This window comes from Diceros bicornis, chromosome 18 (genome assembly GCF_020826845.1).
Source record: "Diceros bicornis minor isolate mBicDic1 chromosome 18, mDicBic1.mat.cur, whole genome shotgun sequence".
Classification (NCBI taxonomy): Eukaryota; Metazoa; Chordata; class Mammalia; order Perissodactyla; family Rhinocerotidae; genus Diceros; species Diceros bicornis.
Window position 1 is genome coordinate 58,022,103 of NC_080757.1, and position 22,975 is coordinate 58,045,077.

The window sequence follows — 22,975 nt, forward strand, 5'->3', positions numbered from 1 at the left end:
GAAGAAAGGACAAGTTAAAAAAAAAAAAAAGGAAGGGCTCATAGGAGAAGCGATGAGGCTTCATCTCTGTTCTCAAATAAACGAGGTCCTCTGCCAGATGCTCCTCTACAGGAAGTTGTAGCCATGGAGGCCAGAGGCAGGCTCAAGTCCTTGTCTTGCCCTGTACCAGTGTGGGCAGGGTTCAGATCCAGGATGCCCAGTGAATAACTACGAATAACTTAGTCTCAAATATTATTTGTTGTTTGTCTGAAATTCCAGTTTAACTCAGCATCCTTTATTTTTATTTGCTAAATGTGGAACCCTGACTTATTTCCTTTTCTTTAAAATGTGGGATAATACTATAGGCTTATTGTGAAGTTAGATGAGACAAAATTTGCAAAAGGCGTGACACATAATGTGACCTCAAATATAAAAAAAAATTAATAGGATTCTGTCTGTTTTATAACTTTCCCTATTATTAGGTTAAAACAAATGAAATTGCTCTGTTTGTAGGTTAAAAACTGTTGAATGTCAGCAGAATTCAACCTAATGTGTACCTCTAGCCTTGTAATAACTTCTTAAAAGGAACCTGTTTCTTTGAAAATGGTCCTAAAATGTTTTACAAATAAGACTTTTGCCAATGTTTCTCTCTTTCTCCTGACTCCTACTCCTAGGCAGGGTCAATATGGATGAGAATATTATAAGCTAATATATGTGTTTATAAAATAATTGTTAAAATGAAAAGAGCATCTTAATCCTGTTTCTCTTTTTTCTTTTTCCCCTCTTCCTTTTGCCCATGTTCTTCATTCTCTTATTATCCACGCTTTTTTGATCTTTTAATTCTTTACTCATCCATGTCCCTTTATATGTCCTTGGGCAACTTGTGTGCTTCGTCTGCGGATGGACACTGCACATAGCTCACCCTTTCTTTCTCCAACCAGGATGGTGGCCTAGCGGAAGAGCCCACGACTTCACCATTTTTGCCTTCACCAAGCCTGAAGCTCCCCCTTTCAAACAGTGCACTCCCTAATCAGGCCCTGGGCGGGATTGCCTCAGGGCTGGGCATGCAAAACTTGAATTCTTCTAGACAGGTAAGGCTATTGGGAGAGAGCCCATGGGGTCTTGGTTTTACCTGCCTTTAAAAAATGTGTTTGAGGCATAAACTTTCTTATTTTTAATTCATACCTGTATTTTAAAATGTGATCAAATATGTGAAGGGAGTTGAAATACTGTAAGGATCTCCCTTCAGGTGATTTCCCAGTGTCAAGAGTTGAACCCAGTTCTTGATATTGAACCATGTTAGAGGAAATGCTTCAAAATTATATGTATTTTTACACATAACTAAAACGTGTTTGAGTTCAGCGTCCTTGGTGCAAATTTACTGCTAGTATAAATGACACATATTGCAGAGTAGTCTTCGGTTGCCAGATCTATTCATAGATCTAGTTGGTGCCATCCCCTTTGTCCTGGCAATCAAAACCTTAAATACATTGATCTGCAAGAAACACCACATTCTCCCCTTTTTCCCAGACATCTCTTTTAAGGTTCTCAGTGGTTTTCAGAGAGTTGTGTTGGCCTTTTTCCCTGCCTCTGACACTCTTGGGGAAGGGCAAAGTCACTGGCAGACATCACTAAAGGGAAGGCCTGAGAGTTTTGATTGATTGCTGCTTCATGTCACTTCTCTCCCCTAGATTCTCCAGAATGAAATGGTATGCAAGCACATCATGTTTTTCCTGTCTGTAGAACTTCCCTTCTCATTGATTTTCTCACGGATGAGGCTGACACACACACACCTTTGCAACTTCTCTTTAAGTAGATACTGTGATATTTGGGGTGGCCCAACAGTGCCATGTGTGCCTGTTGTCCCAGGGTAACTATCAGCAGTCTCTCTTCCGCTCTCAGAAGCGTCCAGTCTGCATGATTCTGGAGATCTTACATTGCTAACGCTGGTGGCAGTTCAGTAGAACATCTGCACTCCAGATGTTCTGCCATCTGAAAGCCACCAACCCAGCAGGCAGTGCTGGGAGTGAGCCCCTCAGCAGGGGGTTCTGCTCAGTGCCTTTCACCCACCCTACCCATCAGATAACTCATCCCGCTGAGCAGAAAGTACAGCTAAAATGTATTTATATTTCACACAAAGCTAACTACCTGAATTTATCAGTTTATTCAATTTCAAGTTTTGTTGTTGAAATATAGTCATATTTCCTATTTGAAAATTTTGCTATTCTCTCAGGTGAGTAACCCCCACACATTGTTATTCTCTAACTCAGCACAGATATCCTTTTAGAAATGTATATTATTCAAATAGCTATGCTTATTGCTATTGTTTGTAGCACTATATTATTATAGTTTCTTTGAATGTGATAGCCTTGTTTGAGGACACTAAAACTGGCGCTGTTGTGTGGCTTCTGTGATTTAAAGACGTAGGCAAGCTTCGTGGGCTGATTTTCCATCATCTGTAACCAGTTTAAACAACATGTATTAAAAATTCACTTTGGTACCAATTGACAGGAAATAGAAACCATTTTGCTTCGTGTTTAGGAAAACAAAGCGTTGCACCCCGCCCCCCTCCAGTGTTCCTATAGCTCCCGACTTTGTCACGACTCTGTCCCCTTTGTGTCTCCCTGCAGATACCGAGTGGCAATCTGGGTGTATTTGGCAGCAGCGGAGCAGCACAAGCCAGGACCATGCAACAGCCGCCGCAGCCACCCGTGCAGCCTCTGAACTCCTCCCAGCCCAGTCTCCGTGCTCAAGTGCCTCAGTTTCTATCCCCTCAGGTCAGACTTGCGTCCACGCGTCACTGAATGAGGTGACACAGATGCAGGCGTTCTCTGGTGTCTTGTGCCACGGCCATGTCACTGTTTTAAAGTGAGAGCAAATTAACCCGCACCTACCAGGGGGTCTTCCAGGGTTGATCTGTCAGTCTGATTCTCCTGCTCCCGGGGGCGGGGGGGGGGCGGGGTTCATAATTGCTCCTTGGGGTGCCTCAGCCAGTGAACCAGAGCCCGGCAGCCACCTGTCAGAAGCAGTATTGCTAGGTGAAATGTTAGATGTACCTAACACGGGACCATTGATGTGACTTTTGTCGTGGTCTTGAGAAAATGATTCAGATGAACCCAATGAATTGTCCTAGATTGGTGGGCGAGGAAAGTGATGAGCTGAAATATTGCTTAGGATGTAACAGAAACCACTTAGAAGAAATGAAGGATTGAATAATGCTTTAGGAACAAACTAAGTGTGATGATATATAATAGTATATATACTATAGACTTTTTAGTTAAGTTTATTATTTAGTTAGATCATTTTTTCCCATAGAGATTCTTTAAAAAAAGATCAAATTAGAATTAAGGAAAAGGATATTGTTGTTATACATAGCTCTAAAGCATAATATCAGTTTTTTCATGTTAAAATTGTTTACTTTTAGAACATTCCATAGTTTTTAGACTTTGGACTGAATTTTTAATTACAATGTTACAGTTCTTACTCCTTATAAAGAATATTCAGTAATTGATTTTAATGATAAATTACAGAATTAGCTGGAAGTGATTATCACTCTCTAATTGTTTGAATACAGATTTGTGCACTGTATTGAGATGGCTGAAACCTGGGTAAAATAATACTTAAATTCATTAGTTAGGATACAGAGTAAACAGCTATAACAAAGAGACCCCAAATACAGTAACTTAGACAGGACACATTTCCTTCTCTCTCGGGTGACAGTGCAGAAAGTGGCAGCTCCACCACAGCCCTTTTGCCACGACAGGAAGGCAGGCGAGAGTCTAGGCAGCACCTCTCTGCCATGGCCGGGGAATTGCACGGACCCCTTCTACTCACGTCCCACTGCCCAAACCTAGTGACACAGCCCTCCAGCCTGAGGGGTAGAGGGAGAGGTGGGCCCTGGGGGACGGGCAGCAGTCCTCCCCACACACAGCAAACCAGCGGGTCCCAAATGTCAGTCATCTGTGTGCCCCGCACTGCCTGTACCAGTCCATGATAGGCTTTCTTTCAGTTGACTTGCCTTGTTAATTTAAATAAATGATTCTTCAAGGAAACTTTACATATCTACCATAAATAGAAAAATCAACATTTTTCTAATACACATTAGACAGCTATTAAAGTAAAAACGCTCATTCATGTCCTACCTGAAATCATCTTCCACAAATACTGTGATAAACGGACATAGCGCACAGTGGAAAACATTGACATAGGCAGTGCCAGGCCGCTGACTGCGTCAGAGTGGTGAATCCCAGTTGAAGAGGTCCTCTGCATGGGGAGGCGCATTGACAGTTAAGGTCAGGGCTGGCAGAGCCATGCGAGTGCCTGTACCACAAGGGGGCTGGGGCAGTCATGCCCCCGAGAGGAACGTCTGCTCCCCTGAGCAGGGGTAGACCTCTCCCCAAGCATGTAAACTCGAGGAGTTACTGCCTGCCCTGGGACTCGCCCTCTGGTCGGGGGCATGGTGCCATCTACAGAGCTCCTAGGGGGACTGATCTGAGTAGCCAGCGTGAGAAGCACGCACCTGCCTCCTTTGATAAGGCTCGAACCGAGTGAGAATAACTTTTTCCCTGAGACCCCCTGCACTGTTTCCTGTCCTTAAATTATGCCCACTTATTTTCACTTGGACGGAATATGAAATCAGTTACTGATAGGAGTGACCCAGAGTCACTCCTAAAAAAGAAATTGCAAAGTTAATTCATAACTAAGTTAATTTGTAACTAGAAAGTTAATTCATGACTAAAATATTTGTAGGAAGAAATTTCTTCCTTTCCCCTTCCTTCCTTCCTTATTCTGCACAAAAGCATGTTAACTATTAATGTTAAAATGTCCACAGATTTTTTAATGGCTTTTGAAGTTCACTCATGAAACAAATATAATTTAATTACTCAGTTTTGTTCTTGTTTTTTTTTTTAATGAGGAAGATCAGCCCTGAGCTAACATCCATGCTAATCCTCCTCTTTTTGCTGAGGAAGACCGGCTCTGAGCTAACATCTATTGCCAGTCCTCCTCCTTTTTTACCCCCAAAGCCCCAGTAGACAGTTGTAGGTCATAGCTGCACATCCTTCTAGCTGCTGTATGTGGGACGCGGCCTCAGCATGGCCGGAGAAGCGGTGCGTCGGTGCGCGCCCGGGATCCGAACCCGGGCTGTCAGTAGTGGAGCGCGCACACTTAACCGCTAAGCCACTGGGCCGGCCCCAATTAATCAGTTTTGAATCTCAAAACTACACAGACAAGTAAATATTTTAATAGAAATTCAGTGTCTAATAGTATATATTTTGTGTTAAACAGGTTCAAGCACAGCTTTTGCAGTTTGCAGCAAAAAACATTGGTCTCAACCCTGCACTATTAACCTCGCCAATTAATCCTCAGCATATGACGATGTTGAACCAGCTCTATCAGCTGCAGCTGGTGAGTGAATAGATCTCAAGTTTTAGAAGAGTGCTCTCCTGACATTCACCTAGATATGCCAGCAACATACACACTGACTGATAAAAGTGGTTAATATGACACTTTTCTTCATGTCAGGGAATGTCATTGAGACTTTTATGAAGGTTTTAAACTATTAAAAGAATTAGGAAGAGTTTCACTTAAGGATGTTTTTACTAAGCTCTGTAAATTTTTTGGCCCCTTCGTGTTCCAAGTTTCCAGATCTTACAATTAAATGTCTTTTAGCTTGAGCTGTCCACCAGCCTTCCTCATCCAGAGTTTCTCGTCAGAACCACTGAACACAAAAAATCATCTGAGTGACTATTTTCTAAATTCTTCCAAGGATGGTATACACAAATACCATTCTAGAAGCATAAGAGAGAAGTTACTTCATTACATACAGTAGATGCATTAGAAATTAAGACTTAATTCCCTCTCAGAATCCCTTTTGAGAAAGGCTGATATAGCCTAATAATTCTTGAAAGTTTTATAATTTAACATATCTTGAATTTCTAATTTTCAACAGTCTTACCGCTTTTATCCCAAAGTGCCGTGTCATTGTATCCCGAGATGCATACTGAATTTGTCTATACTAAAGGACCAAGTGTATTATTTCTTTCTTTAATATGTTGACGACTGACTTAGAAGTTTTGTCCCACCACTTCGCCTCCTAGAAAATGACCAGGAATCATGAAGGAAGAGGAAAAAACGCCTCCGATAGACAAAACCATTGGCGTCAAACCTTTCCTTACAGGAGAGTCCTGGGCACTCTCGGGCCTGACCCTGTGCTGTTTGTTAGACACTTGTCTAACCAGTTTGAGTGTCTCATTTCCCAGTAAGTAGCTGGGTAGGATGGGAGGAGGAGAGTGTCCTGGAGACAAGTCACAGTGTTAATGAGTACACAGACCTCTGGACGTGGGGTCAGGGCTGGGACTAGACTCCCGAGCCTGTTTCTTCATCCATTAAAGGGAGACAGGGGCACCTCACAAGACAGTGGTAAGGCTTTGGGTGGGTGGTTCAAGTGTATAGTACTGTTGCTTTTACTGCCAACAGCGACGAAAAGAGACCACTGACCTCAGATGGCAAGGAAACAACCATAAAGCATATTATTGAGCACTCTTATTATAGAGAAAAATAGCTTTCTCCTCCTTGATCACACTGAGGACTTTGCTGTATTCTGACATGACACTAGCTGATTATCATACTGATGTTCCAGAGTCTTTTATTCATACAATAATTTTTTCTTGACCCCTATAGTGTGAAAGACACCAAGAAAATGTTGAATTATGTTTAATGTGTTCTGTCTTAAAGACAATATATACTGGTTTTACATTTTTTTACAGAAATATTGGTAAAATAAAGTTTTGATGCATCCTAAAGTTATGTTTTAAGACCTAGAAGGATTCACTTAAGTATTTTATTCCTCCATAATTTACAGATTAGTGAGGCATTTTTTTTTTTGTGAGGAAAATCAGCCCTGAGCTAACATCTGATGCCAATCCTCCTCTTTTTTTTTTTTTACTGAGGAAGATTTCTGGCCCTGAGCTAACATCCGTGCCCATCTTCCTCCACTTTATGTGGGACGCCGCCACAGCATGGCTCAACAAGCGGTGTGTTGGTGCACGCCCGGGATCTGAACCTGCGAACCCTGGGCCGCCAAAGCAGAGCACACACACATAACTGCTTGCACCACCAGGGTGGCCTCGAGGCATTTCTAATAGTGTAATTTCTACCTTTATTTGGATTCTCTTTGAATATGTCCTCTTGTCAAAGATGTCCCAGAAAATCCATGTTGTAAGAAACAAATTTACCATATTTATTCGACCAACATTTTGAAACAATCAGAGGACCAAACCTTGTGCATCTGGGCACTGAAGAATCTCACGATCCTTTTAGTGGGCTTCGTAGATGGGGGTCTGTGTGACAGAAGTGCCAGATGCTGGGTTTCAGGCTCCCTGTTGACTGGGATCAGCACACGGCTCCGGGTACTCACGAGCCTTTAACGTGTTATTCTGTGATCGTCTGGGGCAGCGGGTCACCGCTCTTCTGCCACCTTTCTGAGCCATTCTGGACAACTTCATCTGTATCATTATAAGAATAAATTTTTTTTTCATTTTACTCTCATTTCTTTTTATTTTTAGTTTGTATGAATCGAGGAGAAGAATTTTGAAAAATATTTACTGACAAAACTCATTACCAATACTAAACAGGGGTACTGACTGAGTTACTTTGTAAAAATGTGTGCACTAGAAGGGTTTGGAAAGACATTTCTCCTTTTAAACATGCTTCTTGCCTCACAATATGCTGAAACCACAGTATGGTAAGGGAACCAATAGTCTTGGCTGTTTTCTCTTTTTATTTTTGAACTAATGTTCAAAAGTTGAACCATTTGTTGATGCCTTTCTTATAATATTTTAATTATTTTCTTTCTGTCGATAGGCATACCAACGTTTACAAATCCAGCAGCAGATGTTACAGGCCCAGCGTAATGTTTCCGGACCCATGAGACAACAGGAGCAGCAAGTAGGTGTCATCCAGATGGGTGTTTAGCTGGATTCATTAGCTACAGTCTTCCCTGGTCTAAGAGATGCTAATTGGTGAATTGTTAAGTTGTCATTGATTTTTCTCTCGCTCCGCCACCCCTTTTAAAAGTCTTGGGGTCACCTAGGTTTGGGAGGAGGTTGACCTAACCCGTAGTGGCCCAGGGATGAAAATAGTGGAGACTGAATGCACTTGATCTGCAGGCAAGTGATGGGCGTCACTTCCCACCTGCTGAAGTGCACATCTCCGCCACCAGGTTGCGCGCACAATCACTAACCTGCAGCAGCAGATCCAGCAGCACCAGCGCCAGCTGGCCCAGGCCCTGCTCGTGAAGCCGCCGCCACCCCCGCCGCACCTGTCTCTGCACCCCTCTGCAGGCAAATCGGCCATGGACAGCTTCCCCCCTCACCCCCAGGCCCCCGGCCTACCTGACCTGCAGACCAAAGAGCAGCAGTCTTCACCCAACACCTTTGCTCCTTACCCTCTCGGTGAGTCTCTGTGGTCTGAGTGACGCAACAGCTGGAGGGGTGCCCGGAGTCCACGTGTGACGACCAGGGCTGCACTTCAGTGGTCAGAACGACTGGCCGGTGCTGAGATATCATGTCAGAAATGTAGTTCCAGACAAAATCAGAGAGCGGCTATCCCAGGGCTTCTTAGTAAGGGAGCAACACTAGCTGTCTTCTGCAGAGCAAGAGTTTTGCTACAGCTGTAAATACTTTCAGTATAAAATCTTTTAAAGTAGCCAGTGAAAACCCTCAAATTCTCTCCTTTCCATGGTTGAGTCTGCAGTTTGTTCTCTTCCTAGTTTACTCCTTATTGTTCTATAGCAACCATTGTCCTCCAGCCTAAACCACAGGGAGGAGTTTGTAATGGTTTTGCCAATAAAGGTGTTCAGATTTATATGAATCAGGCACTTCTTAAAAAGCAATGGTTGTCCATACAGCTCACGTAGTATAGAATGTGATTCGTATAATCAACCAAATCAACACACATGCACTGGCCCCCTAACCTGTAGGGAGCACGATCAGCACTTGAAACCCACAGGTCAGTAGAAGATACCCTCGAGATCCTACAGGGTAGTCAGGAGAGAGAACTGAAGACCGAGCAGAGCAGAAGCATCACAGGGAGGTATATGTCATAAAGTGGTTGTGCACAGAGTAATTTGCTGTAAGAATCTAGATACTGATAAAAGCACTTCAGGCTTGTCTGTTGGTTGTCTGTTAGAGTCTGAAGCTACAGGACAAAGGGACTCAGTAACCCGAGAAATACATATCCAGAGAGGCAAAGGCCAGGTGAGTGATGGTAGATTCGCTACGGGCTTTTCATGGCCCTGTCTATAGCACTACCAAATGTCTCTGAAAAGAGTGGTGTATTCTGATCATATGAGCACTTTCTACTTGACGTGTAACCGATGTGTTATGTCTTTAATACGAAACTGAGTGCTAAACTATGATTATTCTGTCTATTTATTATTGTCCCACCCATTACTGCCCTTTATGTTTAAGAAGCAGCAGAGGGGCCAGTCCGGTGGCGCAAGCAGTTAAGTGTGCGCACTCCACTGCGGCGGCCCAGGCTTCACCGGTTCGGATCCCGGGCGCGCACCAACGCACTGCTTGTCAAGCCATGCTGTGGCAGCGTCCCATATAAAGTGGAGGAAGATGGGCACGGATGTTAGCCCAGGGCCAGTCTTCCTCAGCAAAAAGAGGAGGATGGGCAGATGTTAGCTCAGGGCTGATCTTCCGCACACACACAAAAAAAAGCAGCAGCAGAGTCTAGTAGTTAAGACCTGACTTGAGAATTAGACTACCTACATCAAGTCCCAACCCCACCACCACCTGGCTCACCACTTGCTTGCACAACTTGCCTAACTGTTCTTTGCCTCAGTTTTCCCCATCTATAAAGTGGGAATACTTACCTTATAGGGTTCTTTTAAAGATTACATGAATTGATATGTAAAGTTCTTACGATGGTGCCTAGCATATAGCAAGCACTTTGTAAAATGTTAGCTATTTGTGTAAGCACATCTTTTTTAGGAGTAGTTGTTTTAGAAGCAAATTCAATTCCATCTGTTATCCTAAAGCGCTGTAGCTTCAGCTTCCTAGTATCCATCTGTCCTCTTAACCTATATTTGGAGAAAAAAGTACACTAATCTTTACTCTTAAAGATTAGTTTTCTTAATACAAATGAAAGAATTAGTGCAGTGAATCTTCAAAATCGAATGAAAAATAATTTTGATAAAATTTTATAATCTTCACATTAAAGTTACAAAATAAATGTATTTAAAATAAATAGCTAATAAAGTATAAGAAACTTAGCCTGTAAATTTGACTGCCTGGTTGGTTCTCAGAACTTCTTCAGCAGTTGTAACTCCATCCACCTTTCTTCCCACACGCAGCCTCTCCTTGTCATGCTTTCTCTTGACTCTTAGAATTTGTTGTCTGCACGGGAAGATCAAGCATATAAAAATGAAAAAATAACCTTCATAGCCAGTGTGATATGATTACAGAGGTTCACATTCACCTTGGGTAGTGAAAGAAAAATCAGAGCAGGGTTTAAGCTTGGACCTCAAATGAGTAGGATTTCAGTAAATAAGGAGGAAGCCTCACACAGAAGAAAGGGCATGTTCCAGGGGCAGTCGTGTTGACAGGGGCCCCGCCAGGCCAGCTGACTTGTGGAGGGGGAACAGAAACGAGACAGGGAAGTTGGGAGAGAGGGTTGAGGCCCAGTGGTGGGATTTGGAGCACTTTGAAGGCCAGGCTGAAGCCCGACCTCGTTGTCCCCTACCTGACTAGATCTGTACAAGTGGAAATGAAGATAGCCGTTAAAGCAGATAGGTAGCCCCTCGGCAGTATCTGACTTGCAAAGGTGTTTTGTGAGGTCTGCAAAGAATGTGTGTGTGGGGGGTGGGGGGGAAGGTTCAAATAAAAGTGGCTTCTAGCGTTTCTTGAAAATGGCTGCATTGGGTCTGCATTCCATATGGCAGTCATTGGCTGGCACCAGTAGTACCTGCTTGTTTAGACAGGACAAGCACTGTCCCATTTGCCACAGTCCCCACCAGGCCCACTTCACCCTCTTTGCATTGCCTACTTGGCCTGTATAGGCATTTGAGTTTGCAGCTCCCGATTTAAAGTTAAGAACACAAATGTTCAGAACCTTGCTTAGAAATAGAGATTCACTCGTGGTTATGTACCAGGATATGTAGTGTGGAAATTGCCTTGTTAGAAAATGATCTGTAAATACCACTCCCATTGATTCTGCTCTCCAGCCAAGCAGTCTGTCCAGCTCCTAACTGGTGTGCCCATCAGGAACTCTTTCCATCATCGCGTTCCCTCTCTTCATTAGCTAGCACAGCAATGGTACTTGTCAGATATCCCAGGACCTGCTGTTAGCTGTGAGAAATAACCCCAGGATCAGCGCCATTCCAGCAGGGGGCAGATGGCGCCACCCACACTCTCAGCTAGTTCAGTTCCTTAGAAATAGTTTGATAGTTAATTCACACTCTCCTGAAGAGCAGACTTTTGTAAAATGAGTTCACTCAAGGTGGTACTGAATTGTCCCACCAGCTCGTTCTATAGGGAGGACTTGAGAACACCATTTAGAATTCTGGAAGTATTGTTTTGATCAGGTGAGTTTCCATAAGATACCCTAAGATCAGAAAAGATTTTCCTAATTTTTTAGACTTGTTCTGTTCTTCTGTGGGCTCCGAGAAGCCTCAGGACCATGTTTAGCACTGAAACAAGTAAAATGAAGAGGGTCATTGGTCTTACTTAATCAAAGACTATTTGTTACCATTTTCACCTTGATTCAGAAATAATTTTCCTTGGGCCGGCCCTGTGGCTTAGTGGTTAAGTGTGCACGCTCTGCTGCTGGTGGCCCGGGTTGGGATCCCAGGCGCGCACCGCCGCACTGCTTCTCCAGCCATGCTGAGGCCGTGTCCCACATACAGCAACTAGAAGGATGTGCAACTATGACATACAACTATCTACTGGGGCTTTGGGGGAAAAAATAAATAAATAAATAAAATTATAAAAAAAAAAAAAAAGAATTTTCCTAGAAATATGTGTTGTTAAGAAGAAAAAAGTTTTTTTTCCCACCAGAATTAAAAGTTACAGTTAAAGTAGTTGGCTGTGAATTAAGAGTTAGATTGATTCTCTAGGAGAGCTTTGAAAAGTAATAATTTAGAGGAAGAGCAGGCATATCCTAACAGCGTTATTATTTTTAGCTGGACTGAACCCAAACATGAATGTCAACAGCATGGACATGGCTGGTGGTTTGTCCGTGAAGGACCCGTCTCAGTCCCAGTCACGCCTCCCTCAGTGGACACACCCCAACCCGATGGACAACTTACCCGGTGCTGCTTCTCCTCTCGATCAGAACCCCAGCAAGCATGGTACGTCCACGCCAAGATGTGTGGTCTCCTCCCTGAGCATCCAGTGTATAGCTTGCTCATTTGTTACTCGTACTGCATTTCTTTTCTAAAACTTCAGTGCTGAAAGCTGAATAAAAAATATTTCATTCCATCAGAGTATGTAAGATCCAAGCTAATGTCAAGATCAAACTTCTGGAAACCTCAACCACCAGATCTTAGCTACAAACCCAGAAGTAATTGAAAATGCCCCAGAGCAGCAAAGAATATAGGTCATAGACTGCATACCTTTTATTATATCGGTATTCTTCAACAAAAAATTTGAGTCTGCTGAAAAGAAATTTTTTCAATAAAATGATAAAACGCAATGGAAAATCAAGTGCCTAGAAAGGAGGAAGAGGCAAAGTGCTGATAACTACAGGAGGCGATCTCACGGTTAAGCATGAAATTTGGTCCTAAATTTCCTCATAGCATAAACAGCAAAGGAAATTTAGTAGCATATATAGTTGTCTCTTGATATAAAGTATTCTAAAAAGAAAAAGAAAATTCTTCCTAATGGTTAGTTCTACAAGAAAATCATCACCTGCTATCTAGGCACTTTCCTAGGCAGGAGAGAGCTTGAGGCAAGTTGGTTAGTCTGTACAAAGTTAAGGCCTCTGAGTTCACATGGCCAGTTTGTTCTTTCCTAGGGGGGCAGTGGACTAGAGGGAGGACGGGCCACAGACAACAGCAAGTTCCATAGCTAACCACAGGGACTCCTAAGTTGGCCCCCAAAAGGCTCACTGTGCCAGCTTCCTGTGGTATGGGTGTGCATTTTATCAAGATTTCCAACTTGATGAACTAAAATCATTCTTAAAGAGTTTCAGTCTTTCAAGAACAAAGTTTGGGCTAAGTGAAATAGTTATCTTGGAGAATGCTGGACAAACTGAGTCTGACAGTTTGTGCACCTCTGAAAAGGGCAAGGCCTGGCAGTGAGGGCGCAGGGTGTCCCATTCACTCGGCTCTTTGTTTCCTGCTGTCCTGCAGGTGCTATCCCTGGAGGTCTAAGCATTGGGCCTCCAGCTAAGTCCTCCATTGACGACTCCTATGGCCGGTACGATCTAATGCAGAACAGTGAGTCACCAGCCAGTCCTCCAGTAGCTGTTCCCCATAGCTGGTCACGTGCCAAATCTGACAGTGATAAAATCTCGAATGGCTCCAGCATCAACTGGCCGCCAGGTAAGAGCATGCAGCACTTCTGTGCAGCAGCAGATGAGAACATGCTCCAAGCCTAAGGAGAGCGCTTAGGCCCGAGAGAAACCAGGACCTGAGCTAAGAATCCTGGAAGCATTCCGCCATAGCTTTGGCTTTTTCACTGGAAATCCATTTGTCGGATAAGCTTTGGGTGAGGTTGGCATCACGTGCCCTTCTGTAATCCCTTAGTTCGTAAAAGGAGTGGAGGAGAATGGGGCAGGGAGCTCTGTGCCATCTGCTCAGATTGTTTCTAGGCTTTGTCATGCTGTCTGAACGCAGTTTTCATGTGGTAGCTGCAATACCTGGTTCTAGTTTGTTCCCAAGAATTAATGATTTACTGAAAGAAAGTCTAAAATGTGCCTCTTAATTTAATTAGATTATAAAAATTTCCAGAAATTATCATGAAGCAATGTGAAGGTACTCTAGTACTCATGTTTTGATTTTCATTTTGTTGGGAATTTTCCAGAATTCCATCCTGGAGTTCCATGGAAAGGACTTCAGAATATAGATCCTGAGAATGACCCTGACGTCACTCCTGGAAGTGTCCCCACCGGGCCTACCATCAATACCACCATACAGGATGTCAACCGCTACCTCCTCAAGAGTGGAGGTGAGGAGAGGGCCGCTACACCTGCATCTGCGCGGATGGTCTCTGCACGCATTCTGGGGCATCGGGGGTGACGGTCTGGGATGTGAGGCGGGGATGGTATAAGACACACTTCGTGGGTACTGTCCCTAGCCATCTGAAGCAGCAGAAGAAGTGGTCTGGCGGTGCTTGTGGTAAAAGTAGAGATTGATTTGGGCTAAATGTTTTTGCTGGATTTATTAACACATCATTTTTTATAAGCATTGTGTTACAAATCACAATATTAAGCTTTAAGCTTTTTAATGAAAAAGTTTCCACTTGAAATCTCTTTAAACTAAAAAGTGAATTGATGCTTTACTCATCCATCTCAGTCTGTTTTTCCTTTCCACAAAAAGTCTGGCAAAAAGACTGAAATCAGTCCCTAGGAGTTTTTTCCTGGCACAAACTCATGATGTTAAATTTTGGCACACCATATGTCAGACTTCAGGATCCAGTAGGAAGAAGTGGTAAGCTGAGCTGTGAAGTTACCAAACATAAATACAGATTTCAAATGCAATATTGAGAAGGGTAGTAACTCACTCCCTGTGAAGGCATGCAAGTGAAGAAGTTCTTTGAGTGCCGTCACTGATGAAGTTTGGTCAGCAGCATTCTAACAATGTGAAAGAATAGCTAGGTTACCATAGATGCTTATCACTAATAAGGCCACTTAGACAGTTCCCAACACTTTAATTTAGGTTTCCTGCTTAAAGTATGACCTGTGCGAGCGATGCATTTCTTTTTGGTGGTTCTAGAAAGTGACAGGTTTCTAAGTGTGTCTGTGGTTTGAACAGAAAGCCAACGTAAATACAGATCATCCTTCCTGTTGAATGCCGTGCATTTCTTGTGCTTCCATGCAGATGCGTCTTAGAGCAGGGGTGTTGTGGGCATCCCCTCTGTCGGAGGCAGATGAGTGGTACAGGGGCCGAGAAGCTGTGGGAAATGGAGCCTCTGTGAGATGGCAGGGGGACAGGGAGGCACAAGCTGGAAATAAGACTCAGCCCTCACTGCTCGTCACCCTGAGTGTGGCAGCAGGGTTGTGCCAGAGCAGGGAACTTTGGTCAGTGAATTTTGAGGATTGTGGAGAAGTGTGAATAAGCTGTGCTGATCCAAGTGTTAAAAGACGTTGGGAAATCATACTCAACGGGGAAAGACTGAAAGCCATTCCTCTGAGAACAGGAACGAGGCAGGGCTGCCCACTCGCACCACTCCTGTTCAACATAGTACTGGAGGTTTTGGCCAGAGCAATTAGGCAAGAAAAAGGAATAAAAGGAATCCAAATAGGTAATGAAGAAGTGAAACTCTCACTATTTGCAGATGACATGATTGTATATATAGAAAACCCTAAAGAATCTGTTGGAAAACTATTAGAAACAATCAACAACTACAGCAAATTGCAGGGTACAAAATCAATCTACAAAAATCAGTTGCATTTCTGTATGCTAATAATGAACTAACAGAAAGAGAGCTCAAAAAGATAATACCATTTACAATTGCATCAAAAAGAATAAAATACCTAGGAATAAATCTTACCAAGGAGGTGAAGGACCTATACCATGAGAACTACAAGACATTATTGAAAGAAATCCATGATGACATAAAGAAATGGAAAGATATCCCATGCACATGGATTGGAAGAATAAACATAGTTAAAATGTCTATATTACCTAAAGCTATCTACAGATTCAATGCAATCCCAATCAGAATCCCAATGACATTCTTCACAGAAATAGAAAAAATAATACTAAAATTTATATGGGGCAACAAAAGACCCTGAATAGCTAAAGAAATCCTAAGAAAAAAGAACAAAGCAGGAGGCATCACAATCCCTGACTTCAAAACATACTACAAAGCAATAGTTATCAAAACAGCATGGTACTGGTACAAAAACAGACACACAGATCAATGGAACAGAATTGAAAGCCCAGAAATAAAACCACACGTATACGGACAGCTAATTTTCGACAAAGGTGCTAAGAACATGCAATGGAGAAAGGAAAGTCTCTTCAATAAATGGTGTTGGGAAAACTGGACAGCCACATGCAAAAGAATGAAAGTGGACCATGTGCTATCGCCATTCACAAAAATTAACTCAAAATGGATCAAAGACCTGAAGGTGAGACCTGAAACTATAAAACTCATAGAAGAAAATATAGGCAACACACTATTTGACATTGGTTTTAAAGGAATCTTTTTGGATGACATGCCTACCCAGACTAGGGAAACTAAAGAAAAAATAAACAAGTGGGACTTTATCAGATTAAAGAGCTTTTATAAGACAAATGAAACCAGAATCAAGATGAACAGACAACCAACCAGCTGGGAGAGAATATTTGCAAAACATATATCTGACAAGGGGTTGATCTCCATAATATATAAAGAACTCACACAACTGAACAACAAAAAAACAAACAACCTGATCAAAAAATGGGCAGAGGAAATGAAGAGACACTTCTCCAAGGAAGATATACAGATGGCCAATAGGCACATGAAAAGATGCTCAACATCACTAATCATCAGGGAAATGCAAATCAAAACAACACTAAGATACCACCTCACGCCCGTTAGAATGGCTATAATCACCAAGACAAAAAACAACAAATGTTGGAGAGGATGTGGAGAAACAGGAACCCTCATACACAGCTGGTGGGAATGCAAATTGGTGCAGCCTCTATGGAAAACGGTATGGAGATTCCTCAAAGAATTAAAAATAGAGATGCCCTATGATCCAGCCATCCTACTACTGGGAATCTATCCAACAAACCTGAAATCAACAATCCAAAGAGGCTTATGCACCCCTATGTTCATTGCAGCATTATTCACCATAGCCAAGAAGTGGAAGCAACCTAAGTGTCCCTCGACTGACGATTGGATTAAGAAAATGTGGTATATATATACAATGGAATACTACTCAGCCATAAAAAAAGACAAAATCGTCCCATTTGCAACAACGTGGATGGGCCTGGAGCGTATTATGTTAAGTGAAATAAGCCAGAAAGAGAAAGACAAACACTATATGATCTCACTCATATGTGGAATATAAACCAACACATGGACAGAGAAAACTGGACTGTGGTTACCAGGGGCAGTGGGGGTGGGCACAAGGGGTGAAGGGAGTCATATATTGTGGTGGACAAACAAAAATATACAACCAAAATTTCACAATGTTAGAAACCATTAAAACATCAATAAAAAAAGAAGAAGAAAAAAAAAAAACGGGAAGAATCCAGGTTGCTTGGTATAGAGCAGAGCTTCCTTACCAGTGCCCAGTGGCTCATCCAGTGATCCCTTGGCCTCCGGGTGGCACCTGGGGCATTCCGGGCAGCCTCCACATTTGCACGAGTGTGCCATGACGTGACAGAGGCAGCCTGGAGAAGTAAGTGAATTCTTAGGACAGAGCTAAGCAGCTGTCCTCCAGTTCCACAGAGTGCTCAGCAGAGGAGATGGACTTAAAGGCAGAAGAGAATCTAAGCCTGAGAGGTCATCAAGACAAGACAAACAGGCTGTCCAGCTCAAAGATAAAGAAATCAGACAGCCATCCATCCTGGGCAACTCGAAGCTTCACGTGGCGTGGTGTGACTTCTAGGGGCTTGACGTTTAGCTGTTTGTGGACCTTAGGAGTCTTGGGAGGCTCAGCTCAGGCTGCTCACGCCAGGCTTCTCCTCCATCCCGTGCCCTGGAAAACCTTTGCTCCTCCACTCCAGCACCCCTCATGGTTTGTTATTTGAGAGAAAGGGGAGCATAATGAGCATGTCTTGATGTAAAAGTTGTTTACAAAGAAACATCCCCGCCGCAGTGCAGTAGGAGTAAACTGCAGAGGCCGGACCTTGTTGCCCGCCCCTCTCCAGAGCGGGCTGTGCTGCTCCCTGCAGAGGAGGGGCTTCCAAGCTTACCCTCTGGCTGGCCTGGCTCAGGAACCAAGCCACAAAAGGCTGTCGAATTTTTGAGTGACCAGGTTGATTCAAAGTACCGAGAGAAAAAATTAAGAAAATGTGCCCTAGAAGGAAAAGAGTTAAAAGTAGCCATCTGGGCTTATATATTTTACAGAGTTTCATGATGGAATTTTCTCTTTTCTTGTATTGAGTATTCGAAGTGTTGTTTTTTTATTTACATTTTTGTTTTTTATTTATTGCCATTGGCATTAAGTTCTGATTTGATATTAAAAGTTTACCTTAGCCCAGTCTTTGTTTGGATGTTATTTGTAGCCTTAATGCTTATGAAGTGAACATTAACCAGAATGGGGAAATGCAGTTGTGCCGTTTTCATAGTATGTTGATACTAGCCTTTCATCTAGAAAGGAAAACTCACTGTAATTTTATGGAACAAATTCCAGTATTAAAACTAAAAATTTCAAAACTAGAACGCTGTTAAAATCTAAGTACCCTACTGTTAATTATAAAAGAAATACCACATAGGGTTAAATAGTCCATAGTCCTGGGATCTTAGGTTGATTGAATTTTGTTGGTAAATGAAAGAAGAGGGTTTAGGAAGTAAGCTTAAGATGTTCGTAGAACTGATAACTCTTAAAATTGAAGACCTGCAAATTACAAATAAATTTTAATGTTCATCAAGTCTGGTGTCCTCATCCTAAGGAGGTCGCTTACGGCAGAGCAGCTGCAAAGAGCTGTGCAGGTTGTACACTGCACGAGTCTGGGAGATGGCGCACACCTGGTAGTCCTTGTGAAGGATGCCCCTGAAGTTGTTCAGTGCACTGCACCAGGTGGGGCCCTGTGTCAGGGGTCCCATGTCTTTGGAGCTTCTGTTTATGGTGGTAAACGTGACGACCAGACTTTTGTGTGTCGTGTCCCCTCCTTTGGCCAGCTTCCACACCCTGTGGAATCACTTTCCAAGTCAGGGAGGTCTGATTCCGTCCTGCTTTCACCTGCACTGTCACCACTGCTTCATCGTCTCCTTCTTCCCCAGCCTCATGCTTTCCTCAGAGAGTTGTGAGGGAGAGAGACATGGAAATACACCAGACAGCAGGGAGCTCAGGTTTCTGGAGAAGCAGAGGTGCCTTAAGGACGGCCCGCACACCCTGCACGTCCTCCTGGGTGCAGGAACTAAGGCATTTTCAAACTCAGAGGCTGCAGTTCTGGACACAGAATAACTCCTGTTCACACAATTATTAGCACAGATTCTCTTCCTTTTTCCTGTATTACAGAAGAGGAGTACGTATGGGAGGTAATGGGATAACTGAGACATTTTGAGTCAGAAAAAAGTGCTGATATTTTTATGGCAGAATTTATAACAAAACGCTTAGAGTTTTGTTTTGTATTTTTAATTTTGTGGGTATTATTTGAAGTGTGGAAAGATGGAGACTGCCCTATATTTTTACTTTTATCTTATTTGAAAGGGAACTCAATGTGATCTTTTAAAACGCGGCATTTTAAACATCCTGGTGGTAATTCTCGTCTCTCGTGCTTTGAAACCCTGTCCCAGAGAAGTTCTTGCCTGTCCTGGTTTTTGCCTACTTGGCCTCAGGCCTCTCTGAGGGGCTTGGAGACCCAGAGGAGGAGGCCTGCCTGTGTCTTCCTTCCCTCCCTATGATCTTGACCCTGTCACAGTTCCATTTTCAGCCGTCTACCAAGAGCGGCAGCATAGGAGGAGATCCATTCTTGGTAGTTAGAACTCACACACGCTAGTTAGAGTGGCTGACCCAGCACGCCTGCTGCCCACCTTTCTTAGTGCCTGTTTGGTTCTGCAGGGTCCTCCCCACCATCATCTCAGAATGCCACGCTGCCTTCCTCGAGTGCCTGGCCGCTCAGTGCCTCCGGCTACAGTCGCTCTTTCAGCAGCATTGCACCCGCTCCTAGCATTGCAGGTACGCAACTGGCCTCTCGACTTGCAGGTAGCCTTGTCTTTGTTTCCCCAAGCAAAATTGACAGTCCTGGCTTTTCCTGATAGTCCCTCTGCTCCCTCCCGGAGCTGCGAGGCCATGTGGTGTGTTGGAGAGTGGGCCTGAGCTTTGCCGGAACCCCTTCGGGACCTGGGGCACAGCTGCCTCCCTCTGTGTGGAGTAGCAATGCTCTTGTCTCTTCCGTGGGGTTGTCATGAAGATCACCTGATGATATAAACTGCCCAGTGCGGGACATGACGAAGCCATGCCTAAATGTGTCTGCTTTCCTCTCTCCCTTCCCCCTGTGGCTGCAAGACAGGGGTATACAAGGCTTAAAAACCATGAAGGCGGCAGCTGCTTGGAATTTGCTGTTACTTGAATTTGCCATCAGGGGTGAAGGGGACCATAGCAGGCCCCATAACTAACTCCCAGCACCCAGTGTGTGACTGCGTTCTGTGACCCAGATACCTGCAGTGCCTGGATTATTTCTCTAGTACTGTAGACTTTGTGACCTTTTCAAGTAAGAAATTTCTTTTAGGCTTGGAGGAGAATTGAGAATTGCTTGTCATAAAATCTTCGTAGGAATTTGAATCTAAAAATTTTAAGATAAGGATATAAAGAAATGTGGGCACAACAGGAACAAAATGTGTAGCAAGTTTGTAAATAGAGAACTGAAGTAAGGAGGGTTTATTGTTTACAGATTTCTTCAAATAAATTTCTGTGTTCCATCAAACCAAGTGTAAGAATGCTGTAGGAACTCTTTGAATATCAGTAGCTAGGGGAGAAAGTAGTTTTGATGTAGTCGAGCATCTTATTAAAAAAGGAGAGAGAGTGCTTCTGGAGTATTTTTATTCTTTCTGATGTTTACAAAGGGGATGTATTTAGACCTTTAATACTTCCATACTCGTTTAGCTAAAGAGAAGGGGCAGAATAAAGTCATCTTTCCTGTATCTAAGGCAATTTTTCATGGCATTTTTGTTTTTCTGATTAGTGACACCTTGGCTCAGACGAGTGTTTGTTCATTGTGAAGGCATATTGGACTCTGGTAGCCAGGGCTGGAGGGGAACTCGGTGTTGGGGTTTGCGTTGGCCTGGTCACTGTGGTGCTGTCCAGGGAGCGCTGCGCTGGGCTGGGGAGGGGACGTGGCAGGCGTTCAGGTGTCTGCACATCCCACCCGAGCCCTGGGCACAGGAAGGGCTGGGGCTGCTGGTTGTTACCAGTTTTGTTTTTTCTTCCAAAGAGCCTGAAAACAAACTTCCCTCAACCAATGTGCCAAGGTGCCAAACCACTCAGCCCTCAGGGCGGCTGGGCTGCACCCACTTCTACGGTGCGCACAGTGGGCGTGTCTCAAAGCTGTAACACAGAACAGTGGCAGATGTGGGTACAGGGGGTTATGTCCAAAGGGGCATTGCTTTGAAAAGGGACTGATACGTAAGGAAATAGCATAAAGGACATATACATGTTAGCCTTTTGACCTTGGTTAATTTGTTATGTTATAAGATCTATCCCAGGGGCCGGCCCCGTAGCATAGCGGTTAAGTGCGCGCGCTCCGCTGCTGGCGGCCCGGGTTCGGATCCCGGGCGCGCACCGACACACTGCTTGTCAGGCCATGCTGTGGCGGAGTCCCATATAAAGTAGAGGAAGATGGGCACGGATGTTAGCCCACGGCCAGTCTTCCTCAGCAAAAAAAAGAGGATTGGCATGGATGTTAGCTCAGGGCTAATCTTCCTCACCAAAAAAAAAAAAAAAAAAAGATGTGTCCCAGTAAAATATGTTCATAAATTAGCTTTAACATTGACCTACAGAAATGCTACTTTCTTGGTGGCAGACTTGTGTCTGGCATGTTTAGCAAATTGATTAAGTATCAGAAATACTGGCAAGGTCTCTACTGGACCCAGGCAAACTGTCTCTGGGCAGAAATTCAAGAGGGAGCATGCCCGCGGTTCCCGTGGGAGGAGCTTTGCCAGGTGTTTCTTTTTATCACGCAGTCTGCTAGACCCTGAGAGGACTTCGTATGGTTCCCCACACTGCACTGACTTTTCTTCTTTATCTCAAGAATGCCTGTGCTCCATTTCTCTTCCTTTCCAGGTAAACTTTCAGACATTAAATCGACGTGGTCCTCTGGCCCCGCCTCCCACACTCAAGCCTCTCTGTCTCATGAACTGTGGAAGGTGCCCAGAAACACTACTGCACCCACAAGGCCACCTCCAGGGTTAACCAACCCCAAGCCTTCCTCCACCTGGGGAGCCAGCCCCCTCGGCTGGACCAGCTCTTACTCCTCAGGTACGCATCAGTTCCTGTGTTCAGAGGGGTGGGTTCAGGGGGGTGGGTGCTCCGTGCCAGCTCTGCTTATCCTTTAGGGACTATGCCTAGTTTTGTTCTGCAGCTCCTTTGTAAGGACTCCTGGACCCTGGGAGAGGTTAGGAAGGGGCCAAGGTGCCCTGGATTCTCAGGGCATTGGCTGGGCCCAGCACTCCAGCTGTCCGTGTTTTCAGCATCAGCCCTGGGTGACAAAGCACACAGCAGGTTTGCTCTGGGCCAGGAGGTCCCCGATGGTCCCAGCACCCATCAAGGGGCGATGCTGGGCCCTCGGGGAAGGCCTGTTCAGTCAGAACACGAGTCTCCATTTCCACTTTAGTATTTGCTTCTCCACCACATTTCACTGGAGCACAGGGCTTTCTAGGCACAAACAAAACAAACCCACCAGTGTGAGACCACTGCTCCATCCTAACGTTGCTGCTCTGAGGGCTCCATCAGTGCCCTATACTGAACTGTAGGGGTGAAAGAAGTGCACTGGGAATTTAAGAAACTGGGATTGAAACCAGCTACGGATAGTTTGAAAGGAGTTGTTTCAGCCTTTTAATAGCAGCCCTGTAGGTCTACCTTGTTTTATTAACAAGTAGAATTTTAGAGAGTTGATTCTAAGTGAGGCGGGGGGTCGGGGGATGGCAGAAGAGGAGACCAGAACTTCTGG

At 44.0% G+C, this 22,975-nt stretch overlaps 1 protein-coding gene across 7 annotated transcripts in view; it reads left to right on the forward strand.

The window, feature by feature from the left end:
- The window catches only part of TNRC6C (trinucleotide repeat containing adaptor 6C), a 147,969-nt gene that overhangs the window by 114,956 nt on the left and 10,038 nt on the right, over window positions 1-22,975 (forward strand). For 3 of the 7 annotated variants that reach the window (XM_058561743.1, XM_058561742.1, XM_058561745.1), the window contains 10 exons: window positions 921-1,070; window positions 2,610-2,756; window positions 5,266-5,385; window positions 7,843-7,926; window positions 8,201-8,432; window positions 12,167-12,334; window positions 13,337-13,528; window positions 14,010-14,153; window positions 19,870-19,986; window positions 22,090-22,284. In XM_058561743.1, the coding sequence (XP_058417726.1) occupies window positions 921-1,070; window positions 2,610-2,756; window positions 5,266-5,385; window positions 7,843-7,926; window positions 8,201-8,432; window positions 12,167-12,334; window positions 13,337-13,528; window positions 14,010-14,153; window positions 19,870-19,986; window positions 22,090-22,284 (1,549 nt within the window). Of the gene's footprint in view, window positions 1-920; window positions 1,071-2,609; window positions 2,757-5,265; window positions 5,386-7,842; window positions 7,927-8,200; window positions 8,433-12,166; window positions 12,335-13,336; window positions 13,529-14,009; window positions 14,154-15,025; window positions 15,432-19,869; window positions 19,987-22,089; window positions 22,285-22,975 lie in introns of those variants that run through there. The other 4 variants (XM_058561746.1, XM_058561747.1, XM_058561744.1 and 1 more) reach the window with 3 other exon arrangements.